The 25,855-nt window shown below is 49.2% G+C and overlaps 1 protein-coding gene across 2 annotated transcripts; it reads right to left on the reverse strand.

Annotated features, from left to right (window-relative positions):
* Nucleotides 1-397: 397 nt before the first annotated feature.
* On the reverse strand, nt 398-23,241 carry OTUD3 (OTU deubiquitinase 3). Of its 2 annotated transcripts, none has more exons than XM_080921686.1 (8): nt 22,950-23,241; nt 19,094-19,242; nt 14,706-14,818; nt 11,664-11,786; nt 6,830-6,961; nt 6,378-6,474; nt 5,671-5,852; nt 398-4,966 (listed from the first exon to the last, which is right to left on the reverse strand). In XM_080921686.1, exons 1-8 carry the CDS (start codon nt 23,165-23,167, stop codon nt 4,790-4,792), a joined length of 1,191 nt encoding a protein of 396 aa, XP_080777812.1. In that variant the 5' UTR covers nt 23,168-23,241; the 3' UTR covers nt 398-4,789. The 2 variants fall into 2 exon arrangements, with proteins under 2 accessions (XP_080777812.1, XP_080777813.1); XM_080921687.1 differs by having other exon boundaries at nt 22,964-23,078.
* Nucleotides 23,242-25,855: the final 2,614 nt, after the last annotated feature.

The following is a 25,855-nucleotide window of genomic DNA, read 5'->3' on the forward strand; positions in this document are numbered from 1 at the left end:
GCCACCCAGGCAAAACTGGGTCGGAACAGGGAAATCTATGAATTCTGCTGGCTGAGGCCAAGTTCCTGTGCCTGAGGGACATCACAAGAGGAAGCCATGCTGGTGGTGTCCTGAAGTGGGTAAGTCTCAGGGTGGCAGCTGACACACAGATCGTCAGACATGTAATGAGGTGCTGGGTAGGTCTTAACAATGATCTGCCTGGCTGAGACGGCCACGCTCCCCTGTACCCCCTTCTGCCTCTGCCAGATCCCAGATGACCACCCAGCTGGGAAAGGACATTTCCCAGCAAGCTTTCACAGCCCATCACTCACCCAAGCGAAGCCAACAGACGACAACAAGCCGACCTGAACTTTGCTTTTAAACTAGAATTTATTGGTATACAAAATCAGTTCCAAAGATAAAGTGGCACATCTTTGCGGCTTCTATTGCACCAAGTGTTGAGGATTAAAAACACAAAAACATTTGGTTCTTAAAACAGTGCAGATAGCCAAGTACAGTACTTCAGTAAATAAAAAGTAAATGATTCAGATGAACACAAGCTGTGGAGAAAGACAGCCTGGGGGAATTGGGCTCGAGACACTAGGAAATGGTGATTCCTCACCAGTATGCTCTAGAGCTAAGGCAGACTTGCTGAGTCTAAGGGTTGTGACCCCATGGAGACCTTGGCCATCTCTAGACTGCAGCCAGAACAAATGTAGTGCAATTAGAAAATGGGAGAAGGCAGACACATTGGCCCTCTTCCTAGGCGGACGGACACACCATCCCTGTGATCAGGAAGAGGATCGGGGTGCTGGGTGCTGAGCCTGAATCAAGGCCCGTCTCCCCTTCTCTGATCTTAGTGCTAGTAAGGGATGCTGGGAGGGTAGCCACCATGGAAAATGAGCCCTCAAGAATAGGAAGACGAGAAGGGCCCCACAGCAGCGGGGCTTAGGTTTCAACAGAGGGCTCTGTCAGGGAGGGATCAGAGCACAGGCAGAGGCTGATGACGCTCACTGACTGCTGTGGTGCTGTAACAGGGCCTGCAGGATGCTTATGTGCAAGGATCAAAGCCAGACAAAAGGTTCCACTTGTGCTCAGCACAGAGCAAAAGGAGCCCTGGTCCACAGGTATGCCCTGCTTACCGTAAACTCACTGTGCAAGTGTGCAACTGTGGGGGGAGAGGAGAACAGTATCATCCACATGGCTACCAGCCTTCTCCAGTGACCGTGAGAAACATGAGGAGAGTCGCCATTTCAGCTGAGTTACTGAACTCTAGAGAACAGACTGAACAAACTGAGCCCAGCCGTAGGTGCGCTCCCACTTACACCAGAAGGATGCTACTGCCTCCCTCCACTCAGCACACACTGGGCCCCGCAGTCAACTGCTTGAACCCAAACAAACTCAAGGATGGCCCTGGGACAGCTAACACATGAGGATCCTGTGAAGACAGCTTGGGGTGACCTGAGACTTTGATCCCAGCGCTCACAGAAGGCAGGGGCAGGTGGATCTCTGAGTTCAAGGATAGCCTGGTCTACAGTTAGTCCAGGGTAGCCACGGCTACACGGGAGACCCCTGTCTTGGGAAACAACAGCAAAGTGCCTGAGTCTGCTCAGGACAACACTGGACAGGAGCAATCCTCAGCCTGGGAGACAACTGAAGCCCTGCACCTCACCTGGGCTTAGCGGCGAGAAGTGAGAAGCTGAAGCTGGGGCTGGAGACGGGCCCAGGAGGGCCACAGAGGCCACAGCTCTGGGGACGTGCCTCCTGTGTTTGGTTACATGCTCTGTTTGGGGTGACTGAACCCACTCTGCCTGGGGATTCCGGCTTCCTCTACCCAGCCGGGTGTCTGAGCTGAACATTTCAGGGGTAAAATAAGAGCACTCCATGTTAACCTGGTAAAACCCGGGCAGACAGTAGTCCCTCAGAACTGAGAGACCGGAGTGGGGCTCACTCTGAACACAGTGCACCAGCCAAGTCCACCTGACACTACCTGGTAACCTGAGCCACTGCCAGCCAGCCCTGCCAGGGCAGGGCACGTCCCCTCCCCAGGGAAGTGGGCACTGCCTGAGCTACAGGAAGGCCCCCCACTGATACCCACCCCAGCTGCCCTGCAAGGTCAGCGCTCTTCACTTTCACAATCAAGATATGGTTGAAGAAACCACAGGCAACCCTGATACACACTGAAGCTTTTTCTTGCTGCCACAATTCCTGACACACTTCACTCCCCAAGACAGCCGTTCTTGTTGAAACCTGGAAGGACTTATGCACCCCAGCACTACCTCCTGGTAGCCTGTGCTGCCTACAAGTCTAGCCTGTGCTGAGTCATCGGATGACTACAGTGCAAAGGTGCTACCATCAATTTTTTAAAAAATTTAAACTAAAATTAGTCTTAAAACATAGAAAACCTCTTTACACAGTATTAAGGCCAGTGAACTGCCATGAAGCATGGTGGCTTTTCTTTGTGGCCTCCTTATGAGCTACAGCCAGGAGGCTGAGGGGTTCCCTTCCTGGGACAGTCTCTCTGAGAGCATCTGGACTGGAGGGACAGTGTTAACCATCACCCCAAAGCTCAACGCACGCGCCTCCCTTTGGCTACCACTGAGGTGACTGTGAGGCACCTCTAACATGGTGATGTGATGGTCCAGCCTCAGCTCACTCTGAGACTGAGCTCGATCTGGGTACAATCATCAGCACACTGACGGAATGCACCAATGGAGGCTGGAAAGCTGGACGGTGACAAGACAGACTTGTTCTGAAGAAAGTGCTACTGTGTCCCAGAAGCAGAGGCTACTGCCAGAGGCAGGTTACCCAGACCCACATGCAGCTCAAAGAAAGGTGTTCTTTTACGAGTCCCCAGGAGCTCCCTGTCGGTAAACAGCAGCTCTAAGGAGGCAGCACTGGGGCTGCTGAGAGCTGGCCACGGCTTGGATTTGTAAGTGCTGGGGATGGGACTCAGGCTTCCCACACAGTAGGCAAGTACTTCTCCCCCACCAGGCAGACTATCCCAGGCCTGCCACTTCTGACTTCCATCCTGAGGTCTGGTAAACAACCCTGACCTTTCTGCAAGAACCTGGCATTCTGCTGTCTGGCAGTACAAAGCCGGAGCAGAGAGCTTTCATTCAGACACCGCCCTCCGCCCGGGTGACCTCAGAGAACACTGGCTCCCAGAGGCAGCGCTGTCCCATCCCTCAGAGCACAGCAGCCAACACCCTTCCTTACTTATTGGGACTGACCATGTCATTTGCAAATCTGCACAGCTTTGCCACGTCCTGTACTGGATGCCAGAAGCAACACAGCGTCCTGGGAGAGAGTCCAGGAGACTTCAGATGTTCCAAATACAAAGTTCCAAAGCTACACAAATGGACAATTTAAGGACATCGTTACCCTGAAGAAGACTGCTCATTAGCTGACTGGATGAACCCAAGACCTGTACAGACAATGGTGTCTACATCTAGATGCTTCTCTAATTTTCTTGTTGTCTCTAGTGACAAGAAATAATTTATCTTTTGACCCAACATACAGGATCAGTCCAAATATTAGGATCCCAGAGGGCATCAACTTTAGTCATGGTTGTTCACCCGACAATACACGACAGCTTAAAGTTAATGTCCGCATAACCCAGTCTGTGGAACGGCACCTTGGGCGGTACAGGCCTCTGCCCTGCCACCTTAGCCACAGGCACCCTCCTTAGCCACTGCTGTACTCTCTCCAGTACTGAAATCCCAAATAAGGTTTAACTTTAAAAATTCAGGATACATGTTTATAAGATTTCCCCCGACCTCATAGGTGGAGAGTAAATTGGGACCTTTCATCCTAACCCTAGCTAGCCTGAAACTCAGCACCTAGCCCAGGCTGACCTCTGCATCCGTGCTGGGATTGCAGGCTTGGTTTGAGCCAGCATGCCAAGTTATGCTGTGGGACTTCACTCCACTGTCATGTTAAGGAAGCTTATAGCCTGTAAGATCAAACAACCAGTCATTTTTCTATAGGCATCTTTCTGAGTCTAGCACAGCAAAAAGAAGAATGTAGGTACTTCAACTTCAAGCACAGAGACTTTGTTCCTGTAGACTGCTGCCACAGGAGATGTCCTCAGACTCTTCCACGGCAAACCTAGGAGCCCCAGCTCCCCCTGCACAGACAGACTCAGTGGGCACTTCTGAGCTTAGAGCTGTACCACGGCAGTGCCATACCTTCTCTTAACTGTCCCAACATCCCCTGCACGGTGGGGCTCAGCAAACCAAGCCAGGCACATGTACCATGTGGCTGGAGAGGGGAGGGGCATCCACACTCTGAGAGGATACCAGGGACAGGAGGAAGGGAGTTAGCCTTGACCTCCCTGGCTGCTGTGAGCTGCCCATCCTGTCCTATCACTGACATGGCCGAGTGACCTGTCTCAACACACCCTTGAGCTGGAAAACCAAGACGATTATCCTGCTTGAAAATGAGAGAGAAACAAAGGACACTGTCACTGAAGATCTCTAATGATTGTGCTGAACGGCTTCAAAAATTATTACATGGAACCCACCCACACATCAAGGGAAGAGCCTAGAACCACCGCACTCCTAGAACCACCACAGAACCTTCTTGCCCTGTGACCCACCTATGACTCAGTATTTTGTTTGAGCTCCAGAAGGTGAATGGTGTCACCACACTGTCACACAACAAAACACAGGACAGAAAGAGGCAGCCTGAAGGACTCTGGCTCCTGCGGGCTCGTGTGTGGGTACTGACAGTTGTCTCATCCTGAGAGGACATGAGGCGGGAAGCCTTGTCTGTAAAGTGCATCCTTCACCCTCCCGGGGCCCGGGAGTCAGATGTTCAGAGCAGCAAAGGTCTTCACCAAGGTGACCTGCGTGTTCACGCCTGCTTCACTTCTGCTTGTGTCTCTGCTGCTGCTTCTGTTCTCCAGGGCTTTGAGGCGGTGCCTCTCCTCCTGACGTTTCTTCTTCTCCAGCCGCTGCTGCTCCCTCCGCTGCTTGTTTGTAACCTGGAATAGACAGAGGAGCCGTGTGGGGCTCTGGTGCTGCAGGACTCTGGGCCCAAGAGACCGGAACCATTTCTATTCCGTTACTGCTCAATATACTTTGAAATTTGTAATTTGAAATTTGTAATTTGAAAGTTCCCTTCCTGAAGCATCAAATAAAATCAATCCTCTTCATAAGTCAATGTAAATGACCCACAAAGACAATGCCCCTAGTCCAGCAGCCGACAGACTTTGCAGGGCCCGGAGACACGTTCTCCATCACTTAAGACCCTAGACAATGGCAATACAGACCTCAGACTGTGCCGTCGTTTTCTGCACATTAGGAGGTAGTCTGGCTCAGAACATCTGCCTTTAAGATGGGTTTTAACCTGAACAGACTAATGGCATCACGGGCACCCGCCGGAGCTGGGGCAGGGGTGCAGGCACACATCTGACAAGAGTGTCACTCACTAGAGACAAGCCGTCCATCCCGCCTGCGGCTTCCATGAGAAAAGAATGGAAAGCACAAGGATGTACACACAGAGCCGCTGACTCTGTGCCCTGGACGGTGTCACCAGATGGAAGAAGGCAGCTTCAGGATAGAGAGGATGGACGCATCCTCCTGCTGTGACTATGGGACAAGCAAGGTCTTCTTTCTGCATCTTAGTGTGCCCGCTTCCCGCCCTGCCACAGATCCCAGCACACCCGCCTCCCCACCCCATCTATACCTTTGGGAGCTGGCTCTTATGTGCTTTGCTTTCTTCAGCAGGGCTGGCCCGAGCCTCACTGTTCTCCATCCTGCCTTCATTTCTGCCCTGGTTTCCAGAGAGTCTGGAGACGCTGCCTGCCTCCTCACATGGAGGGCCCCGATGCTGTGCTCTGTCACCAGGCTCAAGGCTCTCCTCCGCACCTTCCCAAGAAAAGCACTTCGTTAAAACCAAGAATCCAACAGTCACACAAAGCAACTGCAGTTAAATGACTCCAAGATCACCAGGTCCCCAGATTCCTGTCATTTTCAAAGCCAGGTTCCTTGAGATGGAATTTGACTCTCACATCAACGGTCAGGACGGCTACAGGAAGAACACAGAAAGCCATGGCTGGCTGCAAGGTGCCAGTCAACTTTCTGCCAGTAGGGTTTGTTTCTTTAGATAAGTTTTTTAAAGATAACCTTTAGGGATGAAGTATGCATTTGTATCCCAAATCTGGAAGCAATATATGACCTAACCCTATTCTGTCCAGTCCAGGGGCTGCTAAGATGTAAATGCACACACTAGGCAGTGCTGCTTGCTGTCCTGACTGACAGACGCTCACAGCACCTGAAGGGGCAGATGGACAGAGTGGATGCTGCAGGAATCAGCAGAGCTGTGAACAGCATCTTGAGGGAGTGCCAGCGTAGCCCTTGCAGCTGACACACAGGACTCAGTTGCAGACTTACCCTTTCTTGTCCCCTGGTCCATCTGAAGCATGGCGATTATCGCAGATTCAATATTGTAATTTTCAGCTTCCAGCTTCTGGACTATTAACTTAAAATCCTATTAAAGAAACGAAGAAACACTCAAGACTGTGGCTTGTGTGGTGCTCCGGAGTTCTGCTGCATCTGCCTGACCCAGAACACAGAGCAGAGGGACTGACAAGGTTCCAAGCCCTCATCTGTCAAGAACATCAAGTTCAAACAAGGTAGAGACCATGTCAATGCATTTATAAACTGTCTCTACTAGGGCAAATCCCTCTCAGAGAAGATGAAACCCACTCCTTAGGACCCTGAGCATTAATGGGTAAAATCCAGCAAACGGGGGAAATGAGTTAACAGCTCTCCAGTCTCTTGGACCTCTGGTAGGCTTGAGCACCCATCCAGTGGTAAGGCAGAGCTGCAGGGAAGGTACTAACCGTGCATCCCGTTGCATTGCCAACTTTCTGGACAGCATCTTCCATGTCATCTCTCAGGCCATCTTCAAGGTCCACCCCTTTTGTCTTCATCTTCTCTTTTTTATTCGTTCCATCTTGATGAAGTATCTGGAACTAAAAGAAACACATCATAGGAACCAGCAAATTCCATTTGACACTCCAACCCAGGAAGACACCAAATCACAAGCCATCCAAACACAGGAGGAAGAATTTACGTTGAAGAGAACAGCAGTGGCTAGACTCGCCCACACACTGAGAATCCAGGACACAGCCCTAAGGACAGAGGCTGTGAGGAACCCTCAGGAACAGCAGCAGTAAGGCACCTAAGATCATGGGACTGCAGTGCTTGAACAGTGACGGCCACACCTGACAGCACACATCTCTGCTTGATGTGTACAGCAGACTGTCCCTATGTTCACACCTGTCAAACATCTCAACGTACAGTGTCGGCTTGGAGAACACATGGACCCAGCTTCCATTCGGTCACCGTGTTCTCTGGTCACCAGCACCTGTGAGGCGAGGCCCGCCATACTCACCCATTCAAAGGCTTACCTATCATAGTGCGGTTCAGTCAAGGCACAAAGGGCTCCATGACAAAACCCAAGTCAGAACTCTAAAACCACCCTTTGATTACACAGTGGACATTTCTGTACTTTGCACTAAAAGTCTAAGGGAGCCCAGCTGTGGGGAATATATCCCTGACAGTCTCAATACAAACCAACCTATAGAAAGACCCTCTGGCAATGAGCCCCCTTTCTACCTTCATGGCCCAGGAAGTTAGCCACATGTGAGACACAGGCCAACAGAAATGGTCTCTTCGGTGGCGACCCACTAGAAAAAGCATGGTGCAGTGACCTGCCCTCAGGATGCCATCTCCACTGCAGTTAGAAGCAAGCACACCATCAGCACGATCAACAGACATTTTAGTTTTATCAGCTGATGCACATACAACAATAGAAGTTATGTGATCAGTGGGGGAAAAGAAATCACTACGTAGACAACATGATTCTGTACCCTCCAAAACAACCAACAAACCACCATGAAAGTCCAAAGCAACCGCAGCACAAGAACAAAAAAACGCTGACACGCTGTATATTTGGTAAGAAGGTAGTAGCCAGAATCTATAAAGAACGTTTAAACTACAAACAGGAAACCTGTGAGTCTCTCCCTCACTGTTTACAATCAGATGAGAGCTCACAGCTCTTCCTGCTGCCGTACCTTTGCTCAGACATCATGGACTCTAACCCCCGGAAGCCTTACGCCCCAAAATGAACACTTTCTTTTCTAAGTTACCTTGGTCCTGGTGTTCTATCACAGCAATAGAAAGTGCCTGGGGCAGTGCGACACACCCACACAGCCGAATGCAGTGTGACGGGCTCTCACAGTCACTGCTACAGCGTGGCTGCTCTCAGAAACACCATGCTAAGTGAAAAAAGGCCACACAGCAAAGGCCAAACACACGACTCCACTCGTGGGTAGAGGACAGCTTTGTTGCTGTGAGGCCTCTCTGGGGATGATGACAAATTGGAACCACAAGAAGACATGGTCAAGGACCTTGGGGTGTCCAACTGCAGCAGATGCTATGTATGAAGTGATTCGGTTCATGGTAGGTGGATTTATCTCAGGGCTTGAGAGAGAATGTTATAGAACCTCTGAGTCAAAGGTTTCATCCGAACAATGGTCAGCTAGGAAACATGAACAGAAAGAGATCTACTTCTGTACTCTGAGCACGTGAGAGGCAGAAGCAGGAGGATTGGAAGTTCCTATTCTCAGCTACATATAAAATTCAAGGTTAGCCTGGGCTATGTGAGATTTTACCTCAAAAGCAAAAACAAAAGGCAGAAAGCTGAACAGTTAGGAACACTAACTGCTCTTCCAGAGGACCCAGGTTCGGTTCCCAGCACCCACAAGGCGGCTCACAATCAAAAGTGCCATACCAGGAAATCCAATGCTGTCTTTTGGCTTCCAAGGGAACCAGGCATGTACCTGGTATAGACATACACTCAGGCACAGCACCCACTCACACTGAAAACCAACACAAGAGGGTGTGGTGAGAGGAGCCAAGAGATGGCTGAGCAGGTCCCAGCTTGCACACTGGGTGGTGCACACCAGGTGGCTCGCAACCACCTGTTAGCTCCAGCTGCAGAGGGTCCAACACCCTGCCACCTCAGGTGCCTTCACCTGCACACATGCACTCAGACAGACACACATACAACACAGAATTGAGACAAAAAATAAATCTTTAAAGGGAAAGATTTAAAAAATTAACAATTTTTTAAAAAAGCAAACCATTTTTAAAAAGCAAAACAGGAAATCATAAAATAATTAGCAAGTGAAAAACGGTAGCAGATTTTACAACAGACTTACATTAATTAAAACAGCCGGGTGTCAACGTACAAGGCCAGCGGAGCAGAACCAAGCAGCTAAAAGGAGACGCAGACACATATATGGGAATGGTATGTGTAGCCAGTGTGGGTCTTGACCCGGGAAGGAAGCACACAGCACAGCGCAGTCAGTCTGGCACAGGGGACAGGAACCCCAGGCCATCCCGTCACATCCTCACAAACAGTGGTCTGGTGTGAGGGTCCACACCTGTAATGTCTCCACCACACAGATCCAAAACAGGAGGCAGGAGGATCACAGGAAGTTCAAAGTCAGAGTAGGGCTGTCAAGGGAGACCGTGCCTCAAAAAACTAAAAGTTAAAGCTAAAGCTAAATGAAAATAAAGCCAGGGCAAAGCGGAGACAACAAAACTGTAGTTATGAAAGTATTAAGACACTGCGGGCCCGCTCTCTAATCTCAGAGCAGGCAAGGCCATTCTAGTTAGACATGGAGGAGCTACTGTTGGGGCCAGGAGGTGTCTGAGGGGCACAGTACTTGCCAGCCATCTTTGACAACTAGCAGCATTAAATAAACCAAAACATTCAAGGAGGACCAGGAGGATGGGGGAGGGGCTAGCAAGAAGAAAGGACACAGAAAATATTGATAAATTTACCTTTAGGTAAAACCGTTCACAGCAAAGACCACAGAACGAATAGACAAGGAAATACCTGTAATTTCTCACAGAAGCTTATTTCCCTAATGCATGAAGTTCCTAAAAGCATTAGACAGAAAGACAGAAATGAATGAAAAGGAAGGATGCTGTAGGTCTTAAAACACAGGAAAGGTGCAGACTGAGTAATGACAAAATGCTTGAAAAACCACGTTGACAGGGGCTGGAGGGGCACGGGAGAGCTGGCCCAGCAGTTAAGAGTTAAGGGCTGCTCTTGTAGAGGACCAGAGTTTGTTTCCCAGCACCCACATGGTAGCTCACAATAGTTAATCACAACTCCAGTAGACCTGATGATGTCCTCATCTAGACTCTAAGCACCATTTACGATTTTGCGCACATGTGCACAAAGATTTAAAAAAATCCATTATGTTAAAATCGAAAAAGATTTTCCCCTTATCCTGACAAAGATCAAAAACTTAAATTTTTTTAAGTGTGGCAACCAGGTGTTAGTAGTGCACACCTTTGATCCCAGCACTGGGGAGGCAGAGGCAGGCGGATCTCTAAAGCCAACCTGAGTTTACAAACTGAGTCCCAGGGCAAAAACCTAAATAAATACATAAATACATAAATAGAAAAACTTAAAAGAGCGTGTTAAGAGCCATGCACTACAAGTTAGAATGTAAAGTGAAGACAGTGACCTACATCCTGTAGTCAGGACCCAAGTGATAAGGCAACATGCATCAAACACCTTGATACACAAAAGGCTCTGAATTTATCTTAAAGAACTGAGCTACACATAGGTACGAATTGCCTCTAACAGCACAGGGTGGAAGGCATCTAAGAGGGATGGAAAGAGACTGGAAACAGGGTGTAATGGATCCACACAGCAGAGCAGAGTTTCGTGCAGCCTTCAAGAAAAGATGCACGGTCTCTTGTGCACTGCTGTGCAGGAAGCTCCAGGCTGGATTAGATGTAAAGAGCCCGTGCAGGAAGGAGCTGAGTACTTACAGGACACTACAGCTTAGGCTGAAGAAGGGGAAAAGGTAGCAGACATAGGCTGGAGATAGCTCCTTCGTTACAAGTGTTCCTCTCCTGTGTGATCAGGAAGACCTGAATTTAGATACTAGCAGTGATAAGCTAAGCATAGCACACCTGAACCCCAGTGCTGTGAGGTGAGGACAGGAGGAATGCTGGGTCACACCAGCAACTAGTCTAGCCAAAAACAAAGATCCCTTCAAAGTTTCAGATCAGAGGACCTGCCTCAAAAGGCTAAGGTGGAGTTGACAGGACACTCGATGCTGGCTTCTGTGTGTCCACACAGGCATATGCACCCACATACTCATAAACCACACTCACTCACACACAGACAAGAGGGTGCAGGAAACAGCTATACAGATATTGCAACCCATCCATCCTTTAAGCACTAAGTGACTAACATGAAATCTACTGCAAAACAGCAGAGCTTGCATCTGTAGCTATGACGACCACAGGTACCTGCTAGGGGAGGGTCTTATCTCATTACAAAGTAGGAAACATCTGTGTGTATGTGCACATGCTCACACCCATGCCATGACCCTGTGTGCACGTCAGAGGACATCTTGGAGGAGCTGATTCCTCCATGCTGTGGGTTCCTAGGATGGAACCCAGGTTGTCAGGTTAGGCAGCCAGTGCCTCTGACATCTGACATATTTTAGCAATCAGATTGACAGCTCCCTGACATCAACTTTTCATGAAGAGCAGTAACATCTGTCCCACAGTACTTAGCTTGAGGACAGCCCTGCGCCTCTCTCAAGCTGAAAGCAGAAGGAGCTGGGCTTCACTCACGTCAGTTAGGAGATGAGCCGGCGCTTCTGAGTTGTCATTGATCCTCCGGACGCTGTCATAGTGTTCACCGTACCGGTAGGCGATGTGGAGCTCCCTCACGCTGCTTTTGTCTGTACCTCGAATCTGCCGACAGAGAAGATCTGGAAGGTGGGCCTGTAGGGAGTCTGGGGCCCGTAGGCCCTACACAGACAGACACAACTCTGGCTGGACCACGCCAGTCTCTGAGCTCTCACCCTCCCAGGCTTGCAGGCTTCCATGTGCCTGTGTAACTTGGCCAATATGCAAATGAACAATTTGGAAGTGAATAAAAAGCCAGAGGCAGGCCTGCAGTTAAGTCATAAAATTAAGTACCTCGCCTATAGCGTACCCAGAACACCCAGAAACAGACCCAGATTTGCTGAGCATGAAAAGCTCAGTTTGAGATTATCTTTGAAAGAAAAAATCCAAATGTCAAGTACAAAGGTTATAGACCCTCTTGAAGACCTTAGGATGGAATTCCGAGAATGGGGCTGAAGTGGCTCATTAGCTAATTAAACTCACCTTCCTTTTCTGTTGGTCACAATGAGACTTACAAGCAGCAACAATCCTAAAACCTGCCCCACACCAGTCCCAAGACAAAGTTCTACAGAGTAAACCCACATTAGTATACACAGACCTGCACACTGGACAGTGCTACAAGCCAACCACATCCTGGGACACAACAAAACTGACTCCCTAAAATCATATAAAACTAAGTGCAAGTCTCAGTAGATTCCCTCAAAACACCCATGTCACAGAAACAAAAACAATTCCAACTGCCCCCCTCCCCCAGTTAACTGTGCTGCCATTAAAACTCTAACACATCCACTCTTCCCGTTTTCCCTCAAAGTCCCAGGTAATTTGAGACGACCGATGATTTCCAGTATTCACGGTCCAAAACCAGCAAGCCCACAGGACTGCACAAACCCCTTGCAGACCGGTGAAAGCTTCTGTAGAACTCATGATGGACAGGTCCGGATGAACATTCCACACAGTGGCGGCACTGTTGCCCCCAAAGGAACACTGGGAAATGTTCTACTTTGTCTTCACCTAACAAAGTCCCTAAACATTAGTTCTAACTGTACTAACAAAACGTGTGTTATGAATACAAACTAGAATAGTCAGCAACATTTTTAGGAGCTACATTCCCCAGCTGTTACTAACAGGTCTGCTGTCTGATACATTATACATGGAAACTGCTCACAGGAGGGCACGCCAATGCAGGAGACAATGCAGGTCTCCGTATCTATGAGTCTGAGCCAAGTCATCATTAATGCAAGAGCTCATGCCATCACTGTGTCACCAAGCAGCGTAGATCCGATGGAAATAAATTTGTTTTAAATGTATGGTTCCATTGTTTTGTAATTCATGAACCACAACACTTCAGAAAGATTTGGAAAAAAGTAGGAATTAGGACAATAAAGAAATGTAATGGTTATCTTTAGGAAAAGCAGAGGGTGGCTGCCCTAGTCGGTGCATAGGTTTCTCGTAGTAGGCTCCTCACACAATATACTCTGGTGTCCCAACAACCCTGCTGACAGTACAAACTATTAACAAGCAGAAACTGCAGGGCAGCCATTTCTGGGCCAGCAGATCACTGAAAACAGGGTGCTCTCTATTCCACACCTACTGACACTGGGCAAGGCCATGGATCCTGTTTCCCTCAAGTGGACGCTCTCCTCCGCCCCGCCAGCACCCACTTCACTCTGTCCCTTGTAAGGTTACAAAAAGGACACTGGGCCAGATACAAAAGGCTGAAGATTTCCATTCGTGTGACACAAAAGCACACCAATGACGGAAGAAATCAGAAGCTCCCAGAGGTGGGAAGACATAGGATAGCGATCCCACAGCGCACAGTGGGGCTACTCCATATGATCATGAAACGTCAGAACATACGACTAGAAAAGAGAAAAGGGTGAATTCTAGTATGTGTAGCTGGTATTTCTAAAAAGTGGATCCTCTTTCTAAAGGAAAAGGGGCCAGGCCATGACTAAGAGAATCACAGAACAGTGTATGCAAGCAGCACACCTTTAATATAGTAATACATGCAGGGGTATGTGAGTATGTATGCGTGTGCATGTGTATGTGTATGCGTGTACGTGTGTATGGTGAGTGAATTTGTGTAGATGTGGCATGCGCTCTGCAAGCAAACGGCGGTCTTGCACTAGAAATGTTACCAGTCACAATCCCAGTCAGTGGGACCCTGGTGACCTTACTCAGGTGCAGGGGTTCTTCTCAATTTCCCAGTTTTTCTTCATTTAAAACATTTTAACTTTCCAAATAAGACAAAGTTCAAAATGGTGATGCGGAGCGGCTAGCTGGTCAGTGGAAACATGAGCCGTGTGGAGCTGAGCTGCAAGCGACAGAAACCCTCTGAATTCTGGGAGAATGGCTAAGGAGCAGGGTGCCCCGTGGGTCCGTGTGGCTTCATGACTGACAGGTGAGGTTAACGCAGGATGCGAAGAGAAGGTGAAGGAGGTGAGTGGACAAACTTTGAGATGTGGGGGTGTGCGGCTTAACATGTCTCAGCCTGGGGCAAACACTTGCTATAAAACATTTATTGTAGAAAAAAGCAAAACAAAAAAATGAAGCTGAATAAAAACCAGCACTGTGCTGACCAGAAACACTTCTCAGTCTTGACAGCGAGAATAGTCATTAAATGGGCTTTATGATGCTTCTCTACTGAAAACCCCACACATCAAACTACAGGGGACTGGGTATACTTCAGAGCTACAATTTTTATTTTTATACTATGATAGTTTAATAGAATTACCTGAAGTATTTTCACACTGAGCTCTGTCCCCAAATTACCCACGTAGCTGACTGCTGAGTAAGATCTCCCGCATCATCAGCTGCTACCCACTCCCACTCCAGACCCCATCTGACCCAGCACAGGGATAGTTCCAAATCCCATGAGATCCCCATCTTTAGGCTCATGGTCCAAACTATTCTTTGGAGGTCAGGCCCATCATCCAAAGGACCCCCCCAGGCTAACTTAGATAAATTCCTAAACAGGCGACCTACCTGCCACAGAGGGGCATTAAGCTGATGGATCACCACATTCAACTGATGGTTTCTCGCAAAGGCTACAATTGCATCATTGCCAGCAAAAGTACCAGGCTTTGCCAAACTGGCCACTGCATGGAAACAGGAAAGAAAAATGAAGTCTTTATGATGGAAAGGCAAATGCAGACATGATGGGTATTTATGCAGCTGCAAGCAGTGAGAAGCAAGAACACACATCTGCAAAATCCACCAACTGGCAGTCTAGGAAGCTAGAGGTAAATGACATGCAGGCGTGCTTGTCATCATCCAAGGGTCTGCTGATTAATCCCTTCAGTAAGTGCTGCGTGCAGCTGTATAAAAGACATGGCGTGCAAACAACACAGCAACAGCGGCAGCGCACACTAGTGGACGCTGCATGCGGGTCAAGCAGTGTCTTGGGCTTCTCAGAAATCATCGCTTTGAACCATCATGGCAGGGCTCTGGAAGGATCATCACACTCGCCACTAGAAAGAGGAACAAGCCCAGATGAGGGCAGCTAACCCTAGCCCAGGCCATAGAGCCTGACTTGGTGAGTGAGCCCCCACTCTAGCAGCTGACACTTCAGCCCTGGCTGGCCACTCTGTCACTGTGCCCAGATCACCATCAGAGTAACATGGACAATGCTGACAAATGCTTGTTTCAGGAAACAGCTGGTCTGGCCTTTACCCCAGGCCCCCAAAAAGTAACCTCCAATCCTCTGGAATTTCCAAAGAAAGGTTAGTCTACAGCTGCTAACAGACTATACGGCAGCCATGGGCTACAAACAGACAACCAAGTCTGGATTCTGAAGTTGCTGTAAGCAACTTCCAGCTGACCACACTGCTCATGCCGTAACACGGAAATGCCAAGAGCATATTCTTCCCAGGGACAAGGAAGCATTGTGCTTGGAACCTTCTGAGGCTGGCCTGAGTCCTCCCCTTAGTTAACTTTGGTCTGTTCCCTTTCCCCACAAACCATAGCTGTTATAATAGTTCCTGTGTGTGAATATGGGGCAGTCTGAAACTTGCAGGTGGTATCAGATTCTGCACAGCTGTGCTCCCATATCCTCACTCCATGTCAAACACACACGTGAGCATGTGTAGGGGGAGGCGGATGACATGTGTCAGATGAACTGTCAGGATGCTCTAAGGCCAAGTAGGAGTTAAAAGGGACAGTGGACGGCCTTCTGAACAGATGGAGAGCTACTTCGGCCTGCACTGTAAGGTGTGTAGCTGCGGAGGGACCTGGGCTGCAGAGACACAAACATGGTGAGAAGTGAGAGGACAGAGATTACAGATCACAAATCAGGAAGGGCTGGAGTGCAGGCTCAGCCCTCAGATCAGTGGGAGTCACACAAATTTTGGAGGAAAACAAACTTACATCGAGACTCTGACTGATCACAGGGCTATAGGCAGGTCCTCACTGTACTGAGGGAACCTGGAGGAATGGTCGTCGCACCCAAGTTTCAGAAGTGGTTGGCCTAGCTGTGTGCTGTGGTAAACATGTTGACCAAAGCACCCTGGAAGAGGATGGTGCTTATTGCATGCACACCTCTGTGTCAGTTTCCTGAAGGAACCCGGAAGCTGGCTCAGGAAAAAGATGCTTACTGGCTCATCATAAGCCTATGCTTAGCTAGCTCTCTTAAGCAGCTCAGGACCACCAGCCTAGGGACGGTGCCACCCACAGTGGGCTGGGCTCTCCTACATCTATTAGCAATCAAGACAACCCTCAACAGACAGATCCACAAGCCAGTTTGATCTGGGCAAATCCTCAACTGAGGTGAGGAGCCTCTGTTCCCAAGGTGATCCTATGTTAAGTCAAGTGACAATAAAAACTACCCAGCCCAAATGGTAAGAAAAGGAAAATGCTGAGGAAATCGGCCAAGACCCAAAGAACATGCAGGTCGCAGGTCGGAGGAGACAGGAGATGAGGCATTAGTGTGGAGAGCTTTTGGGGTCGCTTGGCAAGAATTTGACACTGGGCCAAGACTAGGAAGTAGGGCTAATCCAGGCAGGAATTTGACTTTGGGCTAGGACAGGGAAGTAAGTTTAGGCAGGAATCTGATTTTTAAACTACAACAAAGAAGTAGGCTTCAGACAAGAGTATGACTTTGCCTAGGACAGGGAAGCAGGCTCAGATAATCCTGCCATCTTTACAAGCCTTAGAAACAGTGATTTTGTTTATGGCCGTGCTTGTTCCCTGATTATTTGTGTTCACGGTTTTCTTCCCTTAACCTGGAACTGACCTTAGTGTTACTGAATTGTAATTAAAATGGTATAAAAGCGGACAGGAAAAATTAAGCCCGCCTTCCGGTCTCAGAGCTGGCTGGGGATCACGCAGCAGTTTTGTCTAACCATCTTTCTTTTTAATCCTCTCTCTGCTGCTGGGGTTGGAGAACCCGTTGACTGACTGAGTAGGCTTGGTCACATTAGGACAGCTAGAGCTCTGACCTGGGTATCCGCACATTTGAGGGGAGCCGCTGACGCTACAAAGCCACAGGACAGAGGGTGAGAACCATCCTGTAAACAGAGCCAAGTGCAAAGGTCACCAGGTCCTCAGCACTTAGCTGACACCTTTGCCTACTGATCCAGCCAATACTACAGGAAAGTTTCCAAATGCCAGGTATGGCTGTGTCTGGACAAAGGCACTGAGAAACTTACAGTATGCTTAGGCAGACAGACATAAAAACTGGCTCTGTGTTGGGAGATCAAGGCCGTGGGCCTGACATTCAACACTTTTCGTTTCTGCTCCTGAGCTGTTTGTTACCTGTTTGATGCTCACACAAAGCAGTGCTTAGCCATGCAGTGGCATTTCAAATACCTTTCCCCTGCACAGCTAAAGTGACATCACACTGCAGCTGAAGCCTTGATCTCCCTGTTCTGACGCACTGATACACACCAAAGTCACTAAGGATGTCCAAGTGGAATTCAGATCAAATTTCATCCAAAGTAACACTGACAGGTATCATTCATTCACTCTTTTCCAGCCAGGCTGGCTTCAGTCTCCTGATCTCCTGCCTCAGCCTCCTGAGTACTAGGAAAAGTATGCACTTGCACACCCAGTGACAAGATTCATTTTAAATCTCTCTCTCTCTCTCTCTCTCACACACACACTAGGAAGGACACTGGGTCACTAACAGTAACCCCAGACATCCCCCAGACATCCCCCTGCCTCTGTCCTCCATGCACAGAGTTAAAGCTCCTGGTCTTGCCTGAGTAAACTGGACTAGCCCTCATCACTGTTGGAACTGTACTCCTCACCGGCCTCTCCTCCTCACCGGCCTCTCCTCCTCACCGGCCTCTCCTCCTCACCGGCCCCTCCTCCTCACCGGCCCCTCCTCCTAGCCTAGCTCCCGTCCATTCTCATCGTGGCCCCACACTGTCCTCAGAGCAGAGACTATGCTGCCTGATCCTGGTAAGACACAGATGTGACCTGAATGGTGGAGATGCTGGTTGTGGGTGGGGCTGCAGCTCAGTCGGGAGAATGCTTGCTCAGTATGCAAGCGGCTGTGAGTCCCATTCCTGGCACCCCAGAACTGGGTGTGGTAGCTTGGGAAACATCTGAAAGGGTCAAAAGGTCAAGCTACACACACCCAAACTAAAGGGAAAATGGTATCTATAAAACATAAATTTGTCAGTACGTGGGATAATAGATCCTTAGTAATTATTTGTCAAAACTAACATTTGAAGTTCATATATATTTTTGATAGATTTTTGGCAAATTAAATTACAACTAATTAGAATCGCTCAAATGAAAACCAATGACTTGCCTCAGAAGGGGCAGTTGGAAGGGTTGTGTTCAGGTTTCTGGTGGGATGTTATTAACATGGGCTTGCTGACTTCTGTTTTCTAGTTATAAATACATGATTATTCTTTTAGAAACTACAGAAAACAAACCTATCTACAGTCCTATCAGACTCAGACAGCTACCTCCTTATGAATTTAATTTTATTACCTAATTTAATCATCACAAAAAAAAACTTTTAGTTGCTTTATTATCTCCTTTTTACAAAGTGTTAAAAAGCAAGAAAACCCAGCCTACAATGCTTCCATCTCTGCACACCTAAAGTAGTCTATGTGTATGCACAGCCCGTCTCCCCGCCCTCCACCAAGTCTCAAAGTCGGATCAGCTAGCATCAGCTCCTTTTCCTTCGGTGCGGGAGGTGGTGGTGTTACATGAGGATCAGGCCCAGGGGAGGCAAGTGCTTTCCAGCTGAGCCACACCCGCAACCATCACTTTAATTCACAAACATCTGAATCTATAGATGCCCAGCTGAAAGTTTGGGCTCATCCTTTATATCAGCAAAACCTGGCCGCGGGGGCGGGGCGCTGCTAGGCTGATTACCCAGCATGACTCCTGCAGGACCCAGGGTCCCACAGTGAACCTACCATGCTTCTCAAAGGGAATGTCGTCCTCCACGAAGGGCTCAAAGTCTTCGCGCTGCCTTATCATGTAGTCCACGGTCTCCTGCCGGTGCTTAAGATGGTTCCGAGAATGGCCCTCCAACTGGTCGCCCAGAGCTCTGAACAGGCAATTGCTGTCGAAACAAAGATGCTGGTTAAGATCTCTCAAAAACTGACTGAGGTGATCTAACACGCCTGGATGGTCCTTTTGCTCAGGAGGAAACAAACACCTTGGCTTCAGATGCTGAGGAGAGTGCTCTAGAGCAGACTCCAGCCTTACTCACTCGAGAGGCAGTAAAAAGGATTCCTGTCCCTGTTGATCAGCGGGAAAAAAAAAAAAAATTAGGTTTCTCAGGGCCTCAGTTTGTTCAGTGGTGGAGCTGATAATCAGTACCTTAATTCAGGACACAGACCTCACAAACCACTCCAGGACTAAGGTCTAAAACTCCCAAAATGATGTCACACCTACCAACACCTTTTGAACCAAAACTCACTCAAACTGCCCAGCCAGAGCATCACTGAGTATTTAGCGACAAAACCAGCAGAAGTCTGCACCTGCCCGAGCTAAGAACACAGAGCCGAGGAAGAAGCACCTGAACATGCCACGGAAAGACACAACCCCAAGCTCACTCACCTTGTCCCCAGGGAACAACAATGCCACTGTTAAGCATCTAATTTGTTCTCTAAAATTGGCCAGTGGCAAGATGGCTAGTGGGAAAAGTGTTGGGTCCACCGTACAAACCTGGGCAGCCTGGCTCTAGCCAAGGCTCTGCCAAACATTGACAGCACGCATTAGCCGGACTTACCCTGTGTGCAGGTACCATTCTTCACCGGCCAGCCTTTGCTTGAGCCCACTAAAGACAAGCCGGAAACAGTGCAATAGTGATTTTCAGATGGGATTATAAGGCAACGACAGAGGAAACATAACTAACACTACAGAGACTTGGGTTCCCTTAGGAAGCCCTGAAAAAAAAAACTGCAGGTGCCACCAAGCCTAGCATCATGGCCCTAGGGACCTCCCAGAGATCCGGCGGGTCCCTGAGTTCCCGACCCCACCACCGCAGGGCAACCAGTGCCCACGCGATGGACAGCTGAGGTCAGTCTGTGTTGGGAGGACTCTGCTGCTCACTGTCAATCCTTGGGAACATCCTATGGGCGCCAGATGGCAGGACCACCTCCCTTCTCACCAGCTATGACAACCGACAACGTCTCCAAGCAGTCCAATTGTCCCCCGGGAGGCAGAGCCATCCCCACCTGAGAAGTACTGTACTTTAGGGATGCACAGATGTAAGGTACTGCATTAGAGTTCAAAAAAAAAAAACAACCAATTACAGAACGCTTCAAGGAACATGCCTACAGCAAGTCACCATCTTAGGCCAATTCAAACTGCAATTAGACAAACAGTAGAAACTGGTAACTATTTTTCATATTAGCAGCATCACTAACCAGCAAAGCCAGCCCATGAATGTCACCCCAATGAAGGTTTGTACACTGCAGGAGGCTGGCCTGGAGCCACCCAACACTGCCAAACAACAGACTGAGAAGTAAGCTAGCCTCTAGCCCTCACTTCCCAGTACTCCTACCCTCATTAAACTGTGTTCCCATTCCACTGCAGCGTGCAGAGCGATCGCACCCGGCACGCATCCCACTCCTGGGGTTTCTTCGTGAACTGCTCCAGCATGGCTTCTTGTGAGAGGCACCTTATCCATGGAAGTCACTGGCTTTGCTGGCTGCGGAAGGGAAGGTCTTCCTTGGCACTTTAAGCCATGTCCAACACTTCCTCTCACAGCACTACCATGGTCCCTTATGAAGTACATATCAACCTGTTTTTCCCCCATGTCTGCTCCCCAAGTATAGCCCAGAGGTATTAAAGCTTTGAGACCCTTTCAGGGTATCTGTAAGCTCAGAACAAAGGCCTCTATCTTCTTCATCCCCATGCTCTTACTGGGCAAGGTAGTGCAGTGCCCTTCATCCCAGCACTCAGGAGACGTGGATCTCTGTAAGTTTGAATTGGTCTACATAGCAGTGAGTTCCAGGACAGCCAGACCTACATAAAGAAACTATGCCTGTCTTTACCGCCAAGCATGACGGCTAATGTGTTCATGTCTGTACACTCCTGTGTCTTTAAATTACAAATATGGCAAATACTGAGCTATATATGTGACCTACTGTTACATGCTTCCCTACTGTGAACCCTGCAGTATCTCAGCCATCCTGTTCCCAGCACACCTCGCTAGCAATCTAAGAGGAGTAACTGAAGAAGTCTGCTCCCTGGGCGAAGAAGGACAAAAGGAACACTTCCAAAGTTGCTCAGAAACTCTTGGAAGTCCTCAGGGAAGTCAGGCTTGCTGCTCAAGAGCAACTGTGGAATTCCCATTTCCCAGCCCATTTCTTTGACTGAGAGAAACCGTGCTCAGTCGGACAGATACAATCTAACCATTGGACAGATACAATCTAACCATTGGACAGATACAATCTAACCATTGGACAGATACAATCTAACCATTGGCAGAACGGCCACACCTGGGTCCACTGCATTCAATTTTGATGCTTTTGTTTTGTTTTTTCAAGACAAGTTTTTGCAGGCCACGCTGGCCTCAAACTCAGAGATCTGCTGCCTCTGCCTCCCCAGTGCTGGGAGTAAAGGCCTGCACCACCTCACCCAGCTTTACTTGGTGGTTTGATGCCTACAGCAGTTTGTGCTTCTAGTGGAGCTAGGTGAGATCCCTTGATAGTTTTTAATCCCTGAAAAACAAACAAACAAACAAAAAGTTCAGGATGCCTTCTATGACCCAGGAACTGTTCGAGGTGGTAGCTGAATACAATTAAATTCTAATTGCAACTTAAGCAAAACACCTATCCAATTTGTCTGAAGCTCAGAAGGTGGGAGAGACAAATGGGGCTAGTTTATTGGATCTTGATCAATAAAAGCCAACCGAGTATGAAATGAAGAAAACGCATTATGCAGGGGTCAGAGGCACACACCTTTAATCCCAGCAGACGGCTGAGTTTAAAGGCAACCTGGTCTACACAGGGGATTCCAGGCCAGGCAAAACTACAGTGAGACTCTTTCTCAAAGGGAAAGGGGGAGGGTGAGAACGAACCAGAAGAGAGAGACTGAACACTAAAACAAAGGAACTTCCCCCAATTTCTAAGGCTGTCCAGGTTTCTTTTTTCTTTTGTTTTTTTAAACTCTGTTACTCCATAGCCCAGGCTCACAGCAATCCCCCAGCCTCAGTGCCACCACATCTGCCACTGTAGCCCTTAGCTGTATTCTACTCTTCACAGCTGAACCTGACCATTCATCAAGGAGTACACACTAATAGTTCCTCTTGCAAAAACACACCTAGCATCCAGGCTCCCTCGGACCTGCTAACCCGTTCCTCTCCCGTTTCTTTACTCTTTTCCTTCTCTCTCCCCACGCTCCTGGACCCACCTCCCGTTCCATTAAGTTGCTTCCCCTCACCTTCCTCCGTTCCCAGTTTCCAGCTGCCACTCTGGTACCGTGTTCCCCGAAACAACTGGCCCGGGACACTCATTCCTTTTACTTGGGGAACCCAAAGCAAACACTGGGGAAGCCACCTTTCAGCTCTCCGCCCTTGTTACCCCAGTGCAGAAGCGGGGCGAGGACACCCCGGAGGGCCGGCATGACACCGAGCGAGACCTAAGTCCTTTCCCATTCGGCTTCATGACAGCTGCACCTCGAGGTCACCTCTCAGACCGGCTCCGACCCTCGGGAGACCCTGCTGCAGCGTTCCACCAAGCCTGGCCCCTGCTTCCCTCTCGGCGACCAGCCCAGCGCATCCCCGGCGCCGCTTCCCGCACTCCCGGCCCGCCTCACCCGTCCCCCGGCACCTCCCGCAGCTTCAGCCCCAGGGCCTGCAGCTGGTTTGCGAAGCTCACAAACTCTTCTTCGCAGCCGCTGCCGCCAGGCTCCGGCCGGTTCCGCCGCTCCTTGGCCAGTGCCCGGCGCGCTGCCCGCTCGTCCCGCTTGCGCTCCGCCTCGGCTCTGCGGCCACCGCTGCCCGGCCGGCTCTTCGCCGCTTGCTTTCGGGACATGGCTGCAGCACACGGCTCGCCGCGGAAGGAGCCGGGAGCCCCAGGGCGCGGGGCCGCAGCCTCAGCCGGCCACCCGGCGGAGCGGCGCAGGGGGACGGCTCCTGGAGACAGCGGCGCGGCCACTGCGCCGGCGCGGTCGCCTGGCACCCAGGTCACGTGGCTGTAGCTCCGCCCTCGGGGGCTGGGCCGGCAGGCACCATAGAGAAAGATAGGAGAGCTAGAGAAGCACCTGTCTTGGTTGGGGAGGTCTCTTCTGCCCCCTCGTGGTGGGTAGTGCTCAGTGAGGCACCGTGGGAGCAGACAGGAAAGGTCAAGGATGGCTGAGGATGTCAGAAGAAAGGCAAGAGAAGATGCAAACATTCAAAAAAGAAAGAAATTAAGACGGGTGATGAGGAAATATGCTTGTCTAGAATGAGCTAATACGAGTTCGATTACAAACGCGTGCGTGCGTGCTCAGACCCTTTAAAAACTCAGCCTACAGTAGCTAGGGAGATAGCTCAGTCCATACAAGTGCTTGCACCAGGTTCGACCTGAGTTCAGATCGCCACCACCCACGTTAAGAAGGGTGGGCAAGTCAGCAAGCCCCTGTAATCCCATCACTGAGGAAGCAGAAACAGTCCACTGCACTCACCAGCCAGTTTAGCCAACCAGTGAGCTACAAGTTGGCTTACACTTCCAGATCACAATCCATCATTGGAGGAAGTCGGGACAGGAACTTAAGCAGGGCAGGAACCTGGAGGCAGGAGCTGATGCAGAGGCCATGCTGCTTACTGGCTTGCTCCCCCTGGCTTGTTCACTGTTGTGTTTTGTAAAATCGCGTATAATGCAGGCGGCAGAGAGCACCTCAGCAGGCCCATCAGAGTCGTTCCTCTGAGGAATCACATGTGACAGGCCTAGAACAAAAGGAAGTTTATTGAGGGAAGGGAAGGGGACCTGGAAAAGAGGGAGAAAAGAGGGGGACAAAAAAGGACAGAAAGAGAGTGAAGAGAAAGAGGGAGAGGCTGGCCAGGGACATGAAAGAGAAAATGTGATAAACAGTGGTTTTCGAACCTGGCGGGTGGAGACACAAACTGTTGCTAAGTAGCTGTTGGGCGGAGTCTAGAGGAATTACCAGCCCACAGCCTGCTTTCTTATCGAACCCAGGACTACCCTTCTAGGGATGGCACCACCCACAATGGGTTGGGCCCTTCCCCATTGATCACTAATTGAGAAAACCATACAGCTTCATGGAGGGATTCCCTCAACTGAAGAAGCCAAATAAACAAACCCTTTCCTCCCCAACTTGCTTTTTGGTCATGATGTTTCCTCACAGCAATAAAAACCTAACTTAGACACCCTGTCACAAGAAATACGATGGACCACGAACTCATTGCGCCTGTGGTCACCCGCACAAAATATCAAGTCGACAAGGCCAGTCAACATTTCAACGGGAAGCACGAATTTAAGAGGATTTTTTGTTATTGTTTTTAAGAGGGGGCATGTGATCGAGATCCCTGGAAGAGTGGGAGAGAGGAGCTGAGAGTGTATAAAATCAAATGCATTTTCTACATGTATGAAATTGTCAAAGGGGAGGTGCAGGGCTGGAGAGATGGCTCAGTGGTTAAGGGCCTTTGTGATTCTATATAGAGTATCTGGATTCCGTTCCCAGGACCCAAGAGCTCTATCTTCTGTCTTCAGAATTTTCAGTTCCAGAGAAGCTGGTACTCTCTTTTGACCTCCACAAGCTCTGCATGCATGTGGTGCACACACACACACACACACACACACACACACACACACACACACACACAGACAAAACACCCATAAATATAAAATAGAAATGGCTATTTTTTTTAAAATTAAGGTGGGGTCGCTTCTCAGCCTTTTGGCTAAGATCAAGTGTAAAACTAAGGTGGATTGCAAAATAGACTGACCTCTGGCCTCCATGGACATCCATGCACAGGAGCACACACGGGTGAGGTGAGCCCTCGTCGAGAGAGATGCTTCGGTGCGGCTTATTTTGTTGTTGTTGTTGTTTGTTTGTTTGTTCCGGAATACAGGAATTTCGACCCCAAAAGCTAAGTAGCTCTGAGGGCCGCGCAGCTGAGAACCAGAGCTTCCCTCTGACTCTGGAGCCCAGATGCTTTGTTACCCCTGTCCTCCCCTGCAATCCAAAGGAGAGAGCAAAGAGAGCCCTTCTGTCCAATGATCGGGGTTTCATTCCAGGCGGGCCTTTTCTGTTTCCCACTGAGAGTGTTGAGAAAACCCAGGATAGCTGTTTGCCCCGAGCCATGCCCACTTGTTAGGGTGTTAACCCCACCAGTGAGTCTCTCTCTCTCTCTCTCTCTCTCTCTCTCTCTCTCTCTCATCCTGGCCCCTTTTAACTTTTAATATCTTTCTTAAAGATTTATTTATTTATTTATTTATTTATTTATTTATTATATGTAAGTACACTGTCACTGTCTTCAGACACACCAGAAGAGGGCATCAGATCCCATTACAGATGGTTGTGAGCCACCATGTGATTGCTGGGATTTGAACTCAGGACCTCTGGAAGAGCAGTCAGTGCTCTTAACCACTGAGCCATCTCTCCAGCCCCCTTAAGCACTCTCTTCTACAACCAAGTCACTGCTTCCCTTTTGGACCTTCTATTGACTGCAGTCTTTTATTACCTATCCTGGAACACTAGGCAAGCATGGGAGCTCATGC

Source organism: Micromys minutus (genome assembly GCF_963924665.1).
Source record: "Micromys minutus genome assembly, chromosome: 9".
NCBI classification, from domain to species: domain Eukaryota; kingdom Metazoa; phylum Chordata; class Mammalia; order Rodentia; family Muridae; genus Micromys; species Micromys minutus.

Coding starts and splice junctions, on each gene's coding strand:
- OTUD3 (XM_080921686.1), bottom strand. CDS start 23,167: ATGTCCCGAAAGCAAGCGGCGAAGAGCCGGCCGGGCAGCGGTGGCCGC. Junction 11,787..14,705: donor TTAATGCCCCTCTGTGGCAG/GTAGGTCGCCTG, acceptor CTCTGTCGGCAG/ATTCGAGGTACAGACAAAAG. Junction 6,475..6,829: donor GCAATGCAACGGGATGCACG/GTTAGTACCTTC, acceptor TTTCTTTAATAG/GATTTTAAGTTAATAGTCCA.